This window comes from Borostomias antarcticus (genome assembly GCF_949987555.1).
Source record: "Borostomias antarcticus genome assembly, chromosome: 4".
Lineage (NCBI taxonomy): Eukaryota > Metazoa > Chordata > Actinopteri > Stomiiformes > Stomiidae > Borostomias > Borostomias antarcticus.
Window position 1 is genome coordinate 6010574 of NC_140237.1, and position 17857 is coordinate 6028430.

A 17857-nucleotide genomic window follows, 5' to 3' on the forward strand; every position below is an offset into this window, starting at 1 on the left:
AATATGTTTTCACGTCAACGTAATGTGATGTCACAAGTGCTGTCCCATTCCTTGTTATACCAATTCGAGCCCTTGCAGCCTCTCACACTCGATCACTTCACCAGGTGACGTCAATAAGTCTGTGAGGGCTCAGGGCTTGAGGGTTTAGGGGGGACATTGGGACTGGGCCATGCTCTTTTTAGTGAAATGCGTGAGCTAAATATCTCCTGAAGTTCTACCGAATTTGCAATTATATGATACCATTGATAGTTCATCCGTGAATATATTTTTTGTATGACAGGATTAGACCGTTTCCTGTTTGACATTCCCAACAACACCAGTTGCAATTGCATAGCCTACTGCTGAACCTGATGAAACCCAATTGTAACTATGATTAAAGTTTTTGCTAAAACTTATGAGATGACACAGTTCTATTGTCTGTAGAGGTCCAGTGCAGCCACTAACCATGCCTTCCTCTCTCCTCCCTAGTCTTTCCCTCTTATACTCTAAACAGGCCCTGTGGACGCCCCTGTATCCTGCAGGCCTCCCTGTATCCGGAAGAAATCCCCCTGACTGCTGTAAAGGCCCCCTGCCATCCTCCATCCCACTATGTCACCAGCTGCCCCTATCAAGCACCCCCCCTCTCTCTCTCTCTTATTCTTGGCTCTCTGCTTTTTGTCTCCCCAATTCTGCTTACCAGCTATAACTAGTTTACATTCTTTATGAGTCTATCTGCTAAGGGCTTATTGTGCTTTATGATTCACTTAAATATCACATTATGGACTACAGGGATAGCTAACACATAATGGCCTATGTAGGCAACATCTCTGTAACTATGTATCTATTCTACTGTTAGTCATGTCTCTGTTATGAAGTATTTAGCCCATGTTTACTGCTCTGTAAATGTTCTCAACCAATAGACAATCATTTTCCAGGAGCTTGCTTGATCGTCTCGTTGAGAGGTCAGGGAAGAATTTTTACTGCTTACTTTTTCAGTCCTTGGGTGAACTGTTTTTTTTGCTTCCCTCTGGAATACGTAGGGGTGGGACCTATGTCCACCCCCCCCCCATTGCTCTCTGTAAAGCGCATCGTGTTGCCTCTGTGTATGAAATGCACTATACAAATAAAGTTTGATTTGTCCATTTTATCAGTTGACCATTCAAGTGAAAGGTGCAAGTCATTCAAACATTCATTGCACTACATTATGAACAGAACACAAAAGACCTACAGTTCCTTTTTAATGACATTTACTTAAATAGGACATTTTTTGTTTGTAAGAATGGTTATTATACATGAAAGCAACTGTATCTGAACTCCTATTTCCCAGAGGTATCAGAAACAGAGATAGAAAATATTTTCAGATGATTCACACTTTGGTGAAGATATTTTTTCCTTGCCGGCAGCATCAACATCCTATATGCCAACAAACGCTGAGAGAAAAGCACTGTGACTAACTGCCACATTTCTGGGGTTGTCTATTCTGGACCTCGTAAGCTCATAAAAAAACAAGAAAAAAAACTGAAAAGTGTTACAAAGGTAATTGGCATGTTGCCATTTTGTACAACCCAGTGTAAACGCCACTCTCATATTATAGCCTAAACGCCAAAGCTTTAGAGCAGACACCTTAGCAGATGATCTCTATGCAAGTTTGTCTTTTTTTCAAATGCAGCTATGACAAGACTGTCCTTAAAGCCCACTAAGCACAGTTATTATAGCCCAATTGCATGGTGCTATTGAATGCAATACTCCTCGTCACAACAATAAACAGGAAATGAGGAAGCCAGTTGTCATCAGCTGTCACAGCTTCTAGTTCTTTAGGCCTAGATAATGCTGACTCCAAAGTTGACCAGTGCTCTGAGGATATACTCATCTCTCTCATTACCAAGGTGCATACAAAACCATGAGTAAAAGCTCAAGTCTGTTAAAGAAAGACTTTTTGTTGTCAATGAGTGAATGTCACTCAATTTGGCTCTCATGAAACAGTTGGTAGTGTGTTATCTTGAAATTAGAATGTCTAGGTAAAACAGGAGCAGTAGAAGACAAGGAGGGTGAGAAAGGATAAAGCAGACAGGACATGGTCTCCTTTCCAGGTCCCTTTCAACAACGCGCCTCAGCTGAATCTCTTCTGATAACCTCTAAGGGTTGCAGGTTTGATTCTTCCTCTGCAATGCCTGTATTTGAACCAGAACTCAGCTTGTTGTTCAATACAGTTTACCTACAGGTATCCTTTTATGAAAGGGTCCTCACACTGAGAAATAATTGCTTTAAAGCTACTACCTCATCTGCACTCTAGCGACCACCAAATAGAAACCATGTTCATTGTCCTGGGTAAGAAAGCCATGCAGCTTCCAAACCCTTACAAAGAATGGATCCCAAAGAAGCAAGAGGGAACATTTCTTCTACACAGCAACTATACTGAATATTTGCAAAGAATAAATATCTTCTAAATTGTAGAAAAAAAAAAAAAAATGTGTGCCACCCTTGCTGTTGCATGCATATGCGTTATTTACAATTGAAAAAACTTAAAAAGTTGTCCTTCTCTACTGCACACTCTATGCTTATTTTTTTGCTTTACAACCATAGAGTTCAGCAAATCAACATTCAAAAACTCAAAACAGGATCTAACAAGACATGGCTTGAACATGTAGTGTTGTGCTGGACACAAACACATGCCCCACACAAGGGAACTTGGAAAAATGAAAACCATAAAATTAAATTCTATAGAAGGGAGTGATGTTACAAATGTGACCAATTGAGAGGGGGAGGATTTTTTTTTGTCCTCACAATCAAATCTGCTACAAGCAATACTGTTGTACAATTGTTTTAAATATTCTATCTTTTTATTTTGATATAATTTATTTAATCTTTCCATAAAACAAATCCAAGAGAAAAAAAACAACAAAAAAACAAACAATATTGGGACAATCAACAGCTATGGCTGAGACCAGTGCTGCCCCAAACGCTTTGCATCAGCGCTCCAGTCATAGTGAATCTTAAAAAGTCTATCCTTAATCTTCGATGTACTCCCAGAGGTCCTTCTCGTAGCCCTCATGGACATGCTGCAGCAGCACTCGTCTCCGACTCTCACAGTATCTAGGGTACAGAAGAGTCAAGCGTAAAAACCTGGAGCAAAGGTCATGCATTGTGTGATGCTATTTCTAAACTGTCTGAACTTAAACATGTACATGTCTGATTCTGGACTTCTATTCAACTATTTGTAATATGTCAAAAGTTTACTTGTACATCAAGACAACAACACAATCACACCATAAACCTTCAGAACAACTGAAGCTACATATTTGAGTGTTAAAGACAGCAACAAATGGCTCTCACCTGTACTTGTCCTGTACTTTCTGTTTGATGTCCTGCAAAGAGTCCTGGGAGATGTCCCGCTCCAGATATCCAGACAGAACCTCGGTGGCGTTCTCCAAGTCTGCTTGATTGTTCTGAAAAAGACAAATGTTTCAGATCTCCCATCTTTTGAGGCCCATTGTAACAGGTGTGAAAAATGTATATAAAAGACTGCCCTCTCTTACCTCGAAGATAATGGACTGGTTGTTCTTCTTGAGGTAGAAAGCGAACACGTAGGTGAACATGAGTGTGGAGCGGCACTGGCACAGCACATCCACCGCCTTCTTCAGGAACTGCACCTCGATCCAGGACATGTTGTGCTGCTGCATCTCCTCCATCTTCTGCTTGACCTGGGCGTAGAGCTTGTGCTCGAAGCGCAGGCTCTGCATGTGGTTCATGTAGCGGTTGCAGTAGAACAGGTACCTCTGCAGGGCGGCCCGGGAGCGCTGGAGGAGGGAGGACAACACCTGGCTCTTAATCAGAACTGGTCTCTAGCCCTGGGGGACTGGGGAGACAGGCAGCTGGCTCTTAATCAGAACTGGTCTCTAGCCCTGGGGGACTGGGGAGACAGGTAGGACATATGCACGCACTGCATCTGTTAACACCAGATCTGAAAGGGCAGATACACAGTGCCTGTTTTAAGGATCATTACTTTGGCCTTGTGTACTCTACAGTGGGGATGAATATTTCAACCTACCATTTGTAGGATTTTAAGCATTCCTTTCTATATTGCTGTGATAAATCGAAACGGAATAGTCAATAAGGACCCTGGCTTGTGAAAACTAACTAATTTGAAAACTAACTACTTTGAAGATCGCCGTTTGGCTCTGCTACAGAAAATTAAATATTGGGTCAACACCATTGGTTTAAAATTTGTGATTTATCCCATATTTTCTTGCACACCCCACTGCAATGCATACACTGTTGTGAAAACAATGTTTTCACATGCTTGGATACAAGAAATAACAAAACCAAGAAATATGTGAGAACGGCCGTTTGCCACAGAGTATTTTCTGAGGCCCATGGTGGCCTGTCTGGCATGAGGCAGCACGCAGCAGGGGACAGCCACTTCCCAACAGCGCGGCAGAAAAGGCACCGACAGCATCGCAAAGATCAGGATACCCCAGAGGCAGATACGCTCAGTTGTTGTTGGCCTGGGGATTGTGTGTGGGCCTACTGTATTTGGAGCATGGATGTAACGTTATAGTTTGGACTGAAGTCATAATGTGTGACGGTTCTCTGAGGATGTAAGCCGCCCCTCCCTTAGCTTGTGTGTGTGTTTGTGTTTGTGAGAGAGAAATTTAACCAGTAACCCACTTGGTGGAAACTAAGGCTAGGCTACCCCTTTCTCCCTAAAAGGCATTGGACTTGAGATTAAAATATAGAATAGCCTATGTACAAGCTATTTTATAGTTTACAGTCTAGAAGCTTAAATATGATAATGTATAATCAATAATAAATAGTTTTACCCATGTCTAAAAATGTTCAATGGTCAATCATTTTTATATTGAATTGCTGAATCTATTGAATGATTCCTCCCCAGGTAAGTGCTGCTGAGCTGACGCAGGCTGTACTGACTCTTTACTAAGGTGGCATAGTGGCTAGGTGTACTGACTCTTTACTAAGGTGGCACAGTGGCTAGGTGTACTGACTCTTTACTAAGGTGGCACAGTGGCTAGGTATACTGACTCTTTACTAAGGTGGCACAGTGGCTAGGTGTACTGACTCTTTACTAAGGTGGCACAGTGGCTAGGTGTACTGACTATTTACTAAGGTGGCACAGTGGCTAGGTGTACTGACTCTTTACTAAGGTGGCATAGTGGCTAGGTGTACTGACTCTTTACTGAGGTGGCACAGTGGCTAGGTGTACTGACTCTTTACTAAGGTGGCACAGTGGCTAGGTGTACTGACTCTTTACTAAGGTGGCACAGTGGCTAGGTGTACTGACTCTTTACTAAGGTGGCATAGTGGCTAGGTGTACTGACTCTTTACTAAGGTGGCACAGTGGCTAGGTGTACTGACTCTTTACTGAGGTGGCACAGTGGCTAGGTGTACTGACTTTTTACTAAGGTGGCATAGTGGCTAGGTGTACTGACTCTTTACTAAGGTGGCACAGTGGCTAGGTGTACTGACTCTTTACTAAGGTGGCATAGTGGCTAGGTGTACTGACTCTTTACTAAGGTGGCATAGTGGCTAGGTGTACTGACTCTTTACTAAGGTGGCATAGTGGCTAGGTGTACTGACTCTTTACTAAGGTGGCACAGTGGCTAGGTGTACTGACTCTTTACTAAGGTGGCATAGTGGCTAGGTGTACTGACTCTTTACTAAGGTGGCATAGTGGCTAGGTGTACTGACTCTTTACTAAGGTGGCATAGTGGCTAGGTGCGTTACACCGTCGCCTCACAGCAAGAAGCTCCGGGGTTTGACTCCTGCATGGGCTCTTCTCCCGGGCCTTTCTGTGTTCTCCCCGTGCTCAACTCTGGTCCCTCCACATACTGTAGAGACCCAATATGAAAAATATGCAGAATAACATATGCTCTTCAGTCCGGTCCCTGACCGGGACTTGGACTGAGCACTTGGTCTTGGTCGCTGGGCACCACTGACGAGGCTGCCCACTGCTCCTGGCTGCCCCTGGAGGAGGACAGCTTGGATGGGACAAATGCAGAGGATAAATTCCACAGGTGACCAAGATGCATGTGTGAGTTATCGCTCATTCACGCGTGTGTATGTGTGTGTATCACTGCTGTGTGGCTAAAAAACCTTGAAACCTTAATTATTTCCTTCATTCATGATGGCCGCAGCAGAAGACTTTGAAATGGATGCATAAAACACAGATTGGTGCAAATTCACTAGAATGCAGGAAATGGAAGTGTCTGACACTCAATCTCATAGGGGAGGACCCCCAGACCCCCGCTTGATTTGTGTCCCCCGAGCACAGGGCTGCTGGCATATTGTTCCACACTGAATGTGGCAGCCCTAATGACAAAGCCAATAGATACTGTGATTCATATTACCTCTTGGGCGTCTCTCGCTGCCTTTGCATCATCCTCATTATAGCGATTGCAGTTGTACCTGCAAAATACACCAATTCATTAGGCAAGAGTGAAAAAGAAGAATGGTGAGATACTGAGAAAAGAGAAATTGCTTTGTCTGACATTGGCTGTGACAAGTGTCACAGTGCATAAATCTTGGTTGCACAATTTTTGGTTGAATTTCCAATCAGCCACCCTACCTAATGAACGATGAAACTAATGAATGCGATGGAATTTTCTGAAGAGTGCTCAGAGCGATCTAACTTCTAGCATCACCCCCCTCCCAGAGGAATCTAGCTGAAGTTTATCTACACTATAACAGATCCACCCGTCCCTCTATCTGGACTTTCCTCGGATACCGTCGGCCTGACAGCGTTCATATTTGGCACATGTATCCGCAGAGGTCCTAGACAGACTGTGACAGGGCCAAGTTTTTTTTATTAATTTACGTCTTGGCCAATTTTAACATAAAATTCAGCCAATAAAAATACTGCTCCAAATAAAACCCCGCCCCCAGTGTTCCGGATGCCTACTATAGAATTATGTAGCCTGCTCATCAGCTGCAAGGAGCTGCAGCTTTGCCCCAAATTAGTGAGGCTGCCCTGATACAATGAACTATTACCTAGCGCCAGCCCACTCTAGAATGATTTTGCTGACTGTTGCTCAGCTTTGCCCAACATTAGTGTGTTATATTGTACATTGCAATAGCCAAGCCAAGCTAGCATTCAGACGAGACTTGCCAAACACAACAGGTCCGCTATGTTCCAAACGTTGACAAAACTAGCACTTTTGAGAAAGTCTGATAATTGCTCTACCACCATTTTGGTCATACAATGGATGTGGAAGCACCTTGAAAAATCTTTCAAAAACATGTTAAACTCTCAATTTCAAAGACAAGAAGCTCACCGAGGGGGTGTCTGTTGGTGTTCTGACATCAAATTCGCTGCAAAGTATGAATCCTGTAGGGTTTTATTGATCAATTTATGAAATCCATTGACTTGTATTGACGCGACCGTTGTAGATGTGTAGATCAATCTGCAGAGGGGATTCAGGAAGCGGAACTACTTCCGGTAGTAATTGTTATTGTTTATATTGCTAGGATACCTAGTTTGCGGAAGTTTACACACGTATGTGCTGCGACTAAATAGTTCTATGCTAAATATTTAAAAAAGCCTTTCCAGATGAACTAGCCATACTTTATGGCGAATTATATGTCAGAACACCAACTAACACCTCAGTGAGTTTCTTGTCTTTGAAATCGAGTTTAACATGTTTTTGAAATATTTTTCAAGGTGCCCACCCACATCCATTGTATGACCAAAACGGTGTTAGAGCAATTATCAGACTTTCTCAAAGGTGCTAGTTTTGTCAACGTTTTGATCTGAACCATTGTATATGATCATAAGTAACCTTAAAACAGGGCTAAACATGCATTTTCCCTTTACTACTCCTTTAAGGGGTTCCCAGTTAATTATTCAGGGACAAAACTGTTAAAATCATTTGAAGGGAATTTCAGATAAATGTGTCACAACGGAGAGGAATGATGAGGATGTAAAAACCCTTCAGATAACCGTCCTTCGATTCATCACTACATCCGTTGTCCTGACACTTTTTTGTTACATACCAGTTAAAACGAGTGGAAGCCTTTCAGGCTGGTGTACACACCAGTGACTGTGAAAACGTTACAGATAGACTCTGCATGGACAGCCCATTCGTTCTTGGAAATATGGGCTTTCTGAAACGGCTATTTGTACGAATCTAACGTGGGTCTAAATACGGGTATTGCATGCAGTTATAGGAAATGAGACTAATCTTGAGTGTAACCATCCAGCTACTATATTTCTTACTCCACAATTCTAAAAAAAACAAAAAAAAAAACATGTTTAAACAGTCTTCTTGAAGTACTTTAAAGGTTTCTGTGAGAAGGAAATCCACCCACCAGGCCGACCCATGGGGCTCCCAGGGTCCCAGGCAGACCCAACAGAACTCTGCTTTGCAGTTCTGGTTCCGACACACCATGTGATTGCAGCCTCCATCCTTCTCAATGGTCACATGGCATTTGGGGCATTCCTGACAGCCAAAGTTGACAGTTGAAAGTTGACTCCGTCCATTCACACACAGAAGTGTGAACCAAATACGTTTTAAGATGGTTAAAGGAATAGCCCACTCAAAATACACATTCACCTCATTTCATGTCAGAGTCGGTTACAAATCATATGGCCTAGTTTGCTTACTCAAACAGTGAAAGTGCCCTGGCTTTGTGGTAGCATGTTCCAATGAGCTATTCTGGTTGGAGCATGCCATCACACACCAGGTCACATTCACTGTTTTGCATTCAAGAATGCTAATGCTAGCAGTTGGGTGTCTTAACCAAGAAAACAAAGCCACATATTTTGTCTCCGACTCTCAAGATTGAATGATCTTGCTTTTTGTACATAAAGTGAGGTCAATTTGCATTTTGAGTGAAGTATCCCTTTAAATACCTTTGTATTTGCTGCAATCCAGTTGGACGTTTCACTGTCGTCGTCACATTTTTTGATCCATTTTCTCAACCACTGAATAATATGGAGAAAAAAGGTTAGAGAGAGTCTAATGTTAAGGATGAATTATGTTTCAAGAATTCTGTCAGTATCTCCCACTGCTGCTGCCACTGGGAGAGTAGTATACAGCACATACCTTGCACTTGACAGGATCGTGCCAGTTCTCACCACAATTGAAGCTGCAATGATTGGGTAGAAATAAGGCCAATCATTTTAGAAGACAATACGTAGGCTGAGTGTCAATGCACTGATGAATTATCACTATGACCATGTTAATTCAGTTTATAATAGATGTTTAACCATTTTACTTCATATTCTGTTATCTTTACTAATCATTGGGTTAACACTAGAAAATGCACTAGTTGCACCATATCCACCAAAACCTATTGTGGATATGGTTGTGTCTTACCAGAACTGCCGTCCACATTTGCATCGCACAGGCTTGGCATCCGGGTACTGGACTTTGACAACGTGATGGCAGTCAGGCGCTGGACACCATTTTAGCAGTCGATTGCACTAAGATGGGGGAGAAGAGATGACCTTAAGAGGCTGAGCCAGAGGAAGATTAATATGCTTTTTAAACAAGTATTGGTTTTCAAGTGTATAGAAACTAGGGATGTGCGCAGATAGTCGTTTATCCGACTACACGGTGCCCTTTGCATGCTCAATTCCCTGATATCTTAGGGATGCTACATTGGGTCTGTCCTCCATAAAGTGCAAGCATGGCGACTGGGCTTTTGGGATCTTGGTTACGGATAGACTAGGCTTACTACATCATACTACATACATCAATCATCTTTGATAAGCTACTATCAATGTTCCAATTTTAGCCTAATTAAATATTACAGGCTATTGGGCTAGCCTACTCTTCAATTCAACAAAATAAATCACATTTAGATCTTTGCTCAGTAGTAAACTGTAAAGACGGGCTGAAGTACTGTTTTGGGGAGAGTGAAGTGAATAACCCTGCGCAACAAATGCAAATAGGCTGCCACTGAGTGGTTATGAATCTCTGTTTTAGACTAGTCGTACAGTCAGCCAAGTGGTTGTGAATCTGTTTTAACTATTCGTATAGTCAGCTGAGTGGTTGAATCTGTTTTAGACTAGTCGTACAGTCAGCTGAATGGTTGTGAATCTGTTTTAGACTAGTCGTTTAGTCAGCTGAGTGGTTGTGAATCTGTTTTAGACTAGTTGTATAGTCAGCCGAGTGGTTGTGAATCTGTTTTAGACTAGTCGTTTAGTCAGCTGAGTGGTTGTGAATCTGTTTTAGACTAGTCGTTTAGTCAGCTGAGTGGTTGTGAATCTGTTTTAGACTAGTCGTTTAGTCAGCTGAGTGGTTGTGAATCTGTTTTAGACTAGTCGTTTAGTCAGCTGAGTGGTTGAATCTGTTTTAGACTAGTTGTATAGTCAGCCGAGTGGTTGTGAGTCTGTTTTAGACTAGTCATATAGTCAGCCGAGTGGTTGTGAATCTGTTTTAGACTAGTCGTTTAGTCAGCCGAGTGGTTGTGAATCTGTTTTAGACTAGTCGTACAGTCAGCTGAGTGGTTGAATCTGTTTTAGACTAGTCGTACAGTCAGCTGAGTGGTTGAATCTGTTTTAGACTAGTCGTACAGTCAGCTGAGTGGTTGAATCTGTTTTAGACTAGTCGTACAGTCAGCTGAGTGGTTGAATCTGTTTTAGACTAGTCGTACAGTCAGCTGAGTGGTTGAATCTGTTTTAGACTAGTCATATAGTCGGTTGCAAAACCACCGTCTAGTCACCAGTGAAAATAGTCACTGTGCACATCCCTAATAGAAACATGAAAAATAGCACTCATGTTCCTAGACTTACCTCTACAAAACTATTGGTAATCAAGTGTTGGTACTTCAACTTCACCTTGGAATCTGTTATCAGACGCCTGTAGAGAAAATAAATCAATGGTAAACAAAGGATGAGTGAATTTTGGATAGATACTAAATAAATCACAATTCAACATCAGATGATAAAGTTGTGTGTTGCAATCGTGGTTTTTCACTTTTCAACAAAAACTACTAAACAGAATACTTGCATGACTGTGTTGTCATCCACCAATATATCACAGTTGTGAGCAGGACAGGATATTGTCTTTAAAGAGAGAAAACATATTTCTTGAGATTTGGATGTTAAAATTGTTTACAAGTTTCTATGCAAATTCATGACTGAATGACCCTACACTGCCAAAAAATAAACAAGATACTTCCAATGTCAAACATACAGATTGCAGACGGGTGACAAATTAAAGGGAAACCTAAAGAAATGAGTGGAGAAACATAACAAATGCAGATGATTCCACACAGATGTACTGCATGATACAGTTAAGCAATTAGCATCCTTATCATGCTTTGTGGCATGTATGAACATGCTAAACACACCCTGTTGACCTTGATTTCATATCAAGATGGCAAGAAGAACAGATCTAAGTGACTTGGAAAGAGGGTTCATTATTGGGGCACAGATGGCAGGAGCTTCAGTCACAAATGGTGTATTTCCACTGCACGAATAGCACAGGAACCATCCGAAACAAGAACCACCAGGACCTTTGCTGGTTCCTGGTACGAGTTCCTGGTCACTTTCCCACTGTATTATCCAGAACTGAAGATGCATGCTCAAAGCGATGGTTGCTATGGTTATGAAAGAGCGCAGAAGGCTACTGTAAACAGCAGAGCATCAACATAATGCAGATATAGCCTATAGCTAAACACTGTGAAAAATTAATGAGCTACTACCTACACTTGCAATGTGCAACGCAAAATGCAGCAGAGGGCGCTAATGAACTATCTAATGTTAGCCCTTCACAGCACAACACGTGAAGCAGGAAGAGCTGTCAGAGTAAACAAACCTAGCCAAAAACACTGCAGCACATGTATACAAACAGGTGTTATTTTTATAAACTGACCACATATTGGGAATCTATGTCCATTCTTTCTCACCTGAAAAAATATTTAAACTAAAAAAAAAACATTACAACAGCTTTTAGCCTGCTTTACAATTCCAGCTACTGGCCGTGCCGGCTGTTGAACATGACAACGTTGCAATGTAGTAGCCTACTGACGGCAACCTGTTGAGTTCCTGATTGGTCAGGGTGGTACCATCTCCCAAGCAGGAACTACTTTTAGTTCTGAGAACTGGGTTCAGTACCGTTTTGTTAGCAGTGGAAACGCATCCAGAACCCTCACCCGGAGAGGTTCGGTACAGTAGTAGAAAACGGCTAAAAGATTGCTCTACTGGCTAATATAGGAATGTATGAATAGTGATGAAAGTGACATCTGCATTTACGGGAAAGACATCAGTAAATAGGTTCGGGAATTGTGGTCGGAAGCGCGCATTTGGAAGTGATGCTGGTGAATTAGTGCAATATGTAAAAACAGAAGAGCAAAGGTGACTGAGAAAGTCAGTGCAGGACGTGATCAGACTGTGCAAGAACAGCCTGTCGACAACTGCATATGGAAATATTATGATAGCGTTTCAGTGCATAAACCCCACATTACAAAGACAAATGCACATTTCTGAGAGTTCAGTAGTGCAAAAACTATAGGTACTGGTCTACAGCGGTGTAAAAAAGTGATAGTCAGGTCAGTCATTCTTCACCATATTGGCACAAGTGGGTATGTGCATGTGAGGTGTACACCAAGAGAATGGTGAAATCGGAGTGCTTGACCGCTACAGTGAGGGGGGTCTGGTGGCTTTGATACTGTATGCTGTGGGGGGGGGGGGGAGCAACACCTTACTAAAATGGTTTATGTTGTTTCCTTTAATTTGTCATCCATCTGCATAACAACTTTACATATGAATTAACTTTGAATCTAAACAGCAAGATGTCAAGCTGGCAGGTGAATTTCTACTGTACTGTATATGTGGTGCCTACCTGTCCCATCCCCTCCTCAATGATTTTGGTAGTCAAATAGTCCCCCCAACACTGCATGCAAAACTTGTGTCCACACTCCAGGCCAGTGAAGTACTGTGGGACAAGACACATTGTTTAGTAAAATTAACAAAATCAAATGTGTTCTAATGTAATGGGCCACCATGAACCATCTGCTACAGACACTGCATGTAGGCCTATTTACAGCAACATTGTCACTGCCAACAATGGGAATTTCTATTAAACTAATTCGTTTCTATACTAAACCAACCAAAAGGTTTCCTCTATGGTACTGACCGAGTTTGGGTAGTTCAAATAGCAGATCTGACAGGGCATGTCCTGAGCTGAAGACCTTGTGTTCATCAGTCGGGTCCTCAATTTCTTATTGGGATTGATGACATGGCATTCCGAGAACAACTTGTCCAGGTTCCCATCAAAATACCTGCGTGAAAAAAACACCATCAGACAGGAAAACAGCAATCCATTGTGCTTTATAATTTGTGTTACAATTGTTCTCAAATTGTAACCTAAACAAACCCTAACTGATTTTATTTGAAGGCCATGTTTTACATCTTATTCAAGGGCCAGGACATTGATATTAACGTTCATTTCCACTGAGTATTAGTGTCAATACAGTGCAGAGGGTAGTTCAAAAACATTTTTTAAACCATGTCAAAAACGAACCTTTCCATCAGCTTTTCTTTGTCCCAGTTGAAATGACTAAGAAGAATTCTTGTTATTGTTGCAGGGTTCTAAAAAAACAGTAGCAGATGTTGGGAGGAAAAACACAAAATTAAAATGTGATCATCAATTTGGTAGTATTATGTAATGTACATACTACAGTGATAGCTACTTGAGTAAAGGATTAGACAAGCTGTAGAACACCACCATACAAATTGATGGTCAATACCTGTATTGTAGTTCAACGGGCTCTAAAGACAACCAGTTTAACCTGCAATTAGACTAGCTGCATAGAAGCCAAACTCCATGGCTTTGACAGAAGAAAGTAAGATTCAGAATTCGGCCATGTTGTTCAAGGCCTTGATAGCTACCAACCACACAAAGTAGTTCACATGTTGACGTTAACATTACATGGCTGTGACTCAGGTGGAATGAACAGTAGCTAACGTTAGCTAGCTAACTAACTTACGCTACCGTTAGCTAAGCCCTAAAGGAAGTTCTTTGTTCTACACAGTGCAACTTAGCTACCCTACTTAGCTACTAATATCAAACGGGTCCATTTTCAGAGGTGACTGTACACAAAAGGAAGATTAGCTAGCTAACGTTAGCTACATGACATGGGATTGGATGGACCTCCTGTTTTCATTGCTACGCCTAGCTAGTGCTAGTTAGCTAGCTACAGCTAACGTTAGCTAGGTTATCTCCCAGTTTATCAGTAATGGATAGGTATATCAGCGAGCTTCGGCGGTTATAACTTGATGTTAGCTAGCTAACGTTAACGATATCCAGCTGACTAGGTAGTTTGCCAACGTTGAGTCAGATAGCTAGCTAGCCAGCTACTTGATAATCTGACAGTAGGCAAGCTAGCTAATAGTAGCTGTCAATGCCGGCCAAGACCAGAAGTTGCTGACCTAGTTAGCTAGCTAGCTAGGGGTAGGCTAACTTACCCGACAAGTAAATTAGCTAAAGTAAGTTGGTTGGTTCTAGCAAGTAAACTGACATCGGCAAGTGTGAGCTGTAGGTTAAACCCTGGTCAACTTGCTAGCCAGCGAGCCGACATTGCAATGTTTATGCTCAACAACCTGGGGCCTACTGTCATACAATATCCCCGGCCTTTCCTGCTACCAGTATGCCTCCAAACACCTCACCTGGATGACCTCATTGACCTCCCTGATACACTCCACCATATGTTGGAGGATCTGTTCAGCAGTCAGTACTTCGAATCGATAGTCCTCCTCATCTTGACCAGGGCCTAGGCCACTACCACCGGTCTCCCCACATTCATCTCGCTCCCCACCGGCCACAACAGGGTCAACCAACTCCACTTCCAGGGTGTCGTCGTCGGGCTCCTCTTCATTACTATCTTCGCTGCATTCCTCTTCCTCGTCGTCAAATTCATAATTGTAACCTTCGTCTGAGTCCATTACTCTGATAACTTCGTCTTATGGCAAAGCAATACCCGAATTTAAGATGTCAATCTTTGTATGGACTTCGCCGAAATAGGAGACGATATATTTCGAAAGGGGGGAATATTTCCGTAGCCGAGTACAACAACATGAGCGCAGCTGCTGCTGGACCAACAAAGAGCCGCGGCGTCAGTTACTGACGGCCAATTTACGTCACTACAAATAAGGAAAACTTTGCTTGAAGTTTTTTAAATTGAAACTTCCACAAAAATGTATAGGCCTACTATACATTTAATGGGGTGTTATTTGGTTTCAAATTACTATTAATTATGTGGAAAAAATAGCAAGGTTTCAAAGAGAATAGATTACTGCACCTGCCCCCGTCATATTATATTATATAGCAAGCCCCGGGATAAAAAATAAAAAGAAAGAAAAAAGACCAAATTGGCGGCTCGCTTCAGAAATAGTGTAGTAGGCCTAGGTCTATCACTCATGTCACAATCTTATAACCTCGTTAGGCTACACGATATTGCATATATAAAGCTGAAAAATAAACAAAAGCAAGCAAAAGGTCAAATATATCAAAATCAAATTACCATTAGTAAATATTCTTTAATAGAGACCTATTATGAGTAGGTGATATGGGATAGCGTTTTCTCACCACTAGATGCCACCACATAACTATAGCTACCTTCATTGTTTTTGGCCTGCATCAAGGGGTGCAAACACGCCTATGTCGGGCCAATGAGGGCCCAATCTGGGTTGTCCATATTGTCCAATTGGGTTTTTTGAAGTTGGCGTGGCATTGGCCCAGTGTGAGCATACTGTGGGTAGACCACATTTCGGGCTGCCCTAATTGAACCTAAAGTCAGCCCACATTTTGATCGGCTGCCCATATTGGCCCCCTACTGGACCCATTATGAGCGTATATTAAGGCCCAGTGTGCTGTACTGGTATGCACTTATTCTAATGCCTTTAATCGGTTTTCTAGTTTATTCTATCAAATAAATCCAAAAGTCTTGGAGTGAGACAGAACAATGTTTAGAAAAACTTGAAGATAAAGTTATATAAAATACCAAAATACTGTTAATGTGTGTAATGTGTAATAGTGTGTAATGTGTGTGGTAATCAGTTCTAATCAGTTATATCTAAAGTCCCACAATCTAACAATTTACTAAGCTAATGGTCTTAAAAACAGTCTGACAATCTGGTAATCTCATTACATTTGTCAGTATCGAAAGTCTTCAAGTATAAGCCTAAATATTCAAGTAAAGCAGTAAGTCAGCAAGGTATAAAGTTTCCGTGCGACTACCAACAGCACAAAAAATAAACTAGTCTACACAGAGGGAATTGAATTAAATGCAATGAACAACACTTTTCAAGTTTTCAACTTTTAAATGTTTACTGTAGGTTGAGACAGGTAGGGGACAGGTAGGCCACTGCTGGTGGTGGTGGTGGTGGTCATCTTTTTGGTCACATGCTCTGCGATACCTCTGTAATATACTTCTTTCAAAATCGTTACGGTGTTTGTTTTAGCCATTCACCCCCCCGATTCTGGGCCATTTGTGCCCTTGTGAACTCAATGTCCAATCCAAACCGTAGGCTACCTATATGTGGCAGAGGGTGGGGTTGGTCTCCTTGCTGGACATGTGATAAGGTGCTGCTTTCGCCCACCAGATCTGTCACGACCGTTGCAGAACCAGAGTTTGACCACGTTCTCATTTGCAGAGTCCTCTGGAACAGGACTGAACTCAGAACTCACCTTGCACTGGAGAGTGGCTGGCGATCATCTTCAGCAGGGACCCATGAACCTTGAGAGGCAGTTCCCTCTCTTGCAGTGAGCAATGGTTTCTCTAATAAAACAACGGTGATTTAGTCATTTACAGCAGGGGTAGTGGTAAATACAGAGGTGGATAAACTGTCAAGTGTAGAGTTTACCCACCATGTTTCCCATCATTGATTAATACAGTTTATCAGAAAATAGGTCAGTAAACTCTCAGCCTAATTTGAAAGAGGTGGGTTGTTGACAGTTTTCCCTCCACACACCCCCTGGGGTGGTCATCCCTATATTCCCCGGGTCCTATGTTCCCCGGGTCCTGCTAGCCAGGTAGCCAGCCAGTTAGCCTAGCTAGCTATGCCCAAATCTATGTTTCCTACCACTATATAAAGGTTAATCTCCAGTGAGAGGTCTCATTTTGATACGATCATACTACGTGGTTGAACAAAAAAAAAACTTTCTGGCAAGTAGCCTAGTTGTAAAGACTACAATAGCTAAGTTAGCGAAGTATACTAGCTAGCTTATCTTACAGACTTATTTCACCACAAAATAACTTATTTCACCACACAAAATAACTTATTTCACCACACGGTCACAAGGATTTGAACAAAGAGCTAGTGAACAGAAGCCCAGTCCAGTTGGGGAGGAAGGCCAGCCTGTCTCAGGACAGTACCCACCCCCTGCTAGCCCAGACAGCTCTACCCCCAATACACATCCCACCCACTGCCCTCCCCTCTCTCACAATCAGAATTATTGTCCCCCACCCAGTGAAAGCCGAAGGGGGGGGGGGGGGGGGGGACTTAAAGTTGGCCGGTGTCACATCGTGAGTGAGTGAGTCTGTCAGTGCCCCCGTAGTACCAGAACCCACCACATGCCTTTCCAATGCATTTTTCCATTGACAAGTTTCTAAATCGGCAGAGAATAGAGCTTGAGATGTTTAGTAGAGCTAGATATGTCTGTATTTCAACATTCATTATAGGACTTAGACCATAAATGTGCATGGACTTGTTTACCCACTAGATGGAGAAGTTATTGTCCTCTTATTCACTCTACCATGATTTGTAGAGAGCTTACTTTGGTCAATCATTGATACACATGATGTGACATTAGTAGCGCTAGATTTGTCTGTACTTCAACATTAATTATGGGACTATTGACCATACAGGTTTAACAGCTAGTGAATGCTGCATCGAAGGATCATGCCTCTCGAT

At 42.2% G+C, this 17857-nt stretch overlaps 1 protein-coding gene across 1 annotated transcript; it reads right to left on the minus strand.

Annotated features, from left to right (window-relative positions):
- Positions 1-1200: 1200 nt before the first annotated feature.
- LOC311307982 (E3 ubiquitin-protein ligase arih1) lies at positions 1201-15021 on the minus strand. Its single transcript, XM_084436887.1, has 14 exons — positions 14612-15021; positions 13467-13534; positions 13080-13224; positions 12786-12878; positions 10950-11005; positions 10733-10799; positions 9312-9418; positions 9039-9081; positions 8846-8917; positions 8302-8432; positions 6345-6402; positions 3516-3776; positions 3313-3425; positions 1201-3072 (listed from the first exon to the last, which is right to left on the minus strand). Exons 1-14 carry the CDS (start codon positions 14885-14887, stop codon positions 2988-2990), a joined length of 1575 nt encoding a protein of 524 aa, XP_084293013.1. The 5' UTR covers positions 14888-15021; the 3' UTR covers positions 1201-2987.
- Between the last annotated feature and the right edge of the window lie 2836 nt (positions 15022-17857).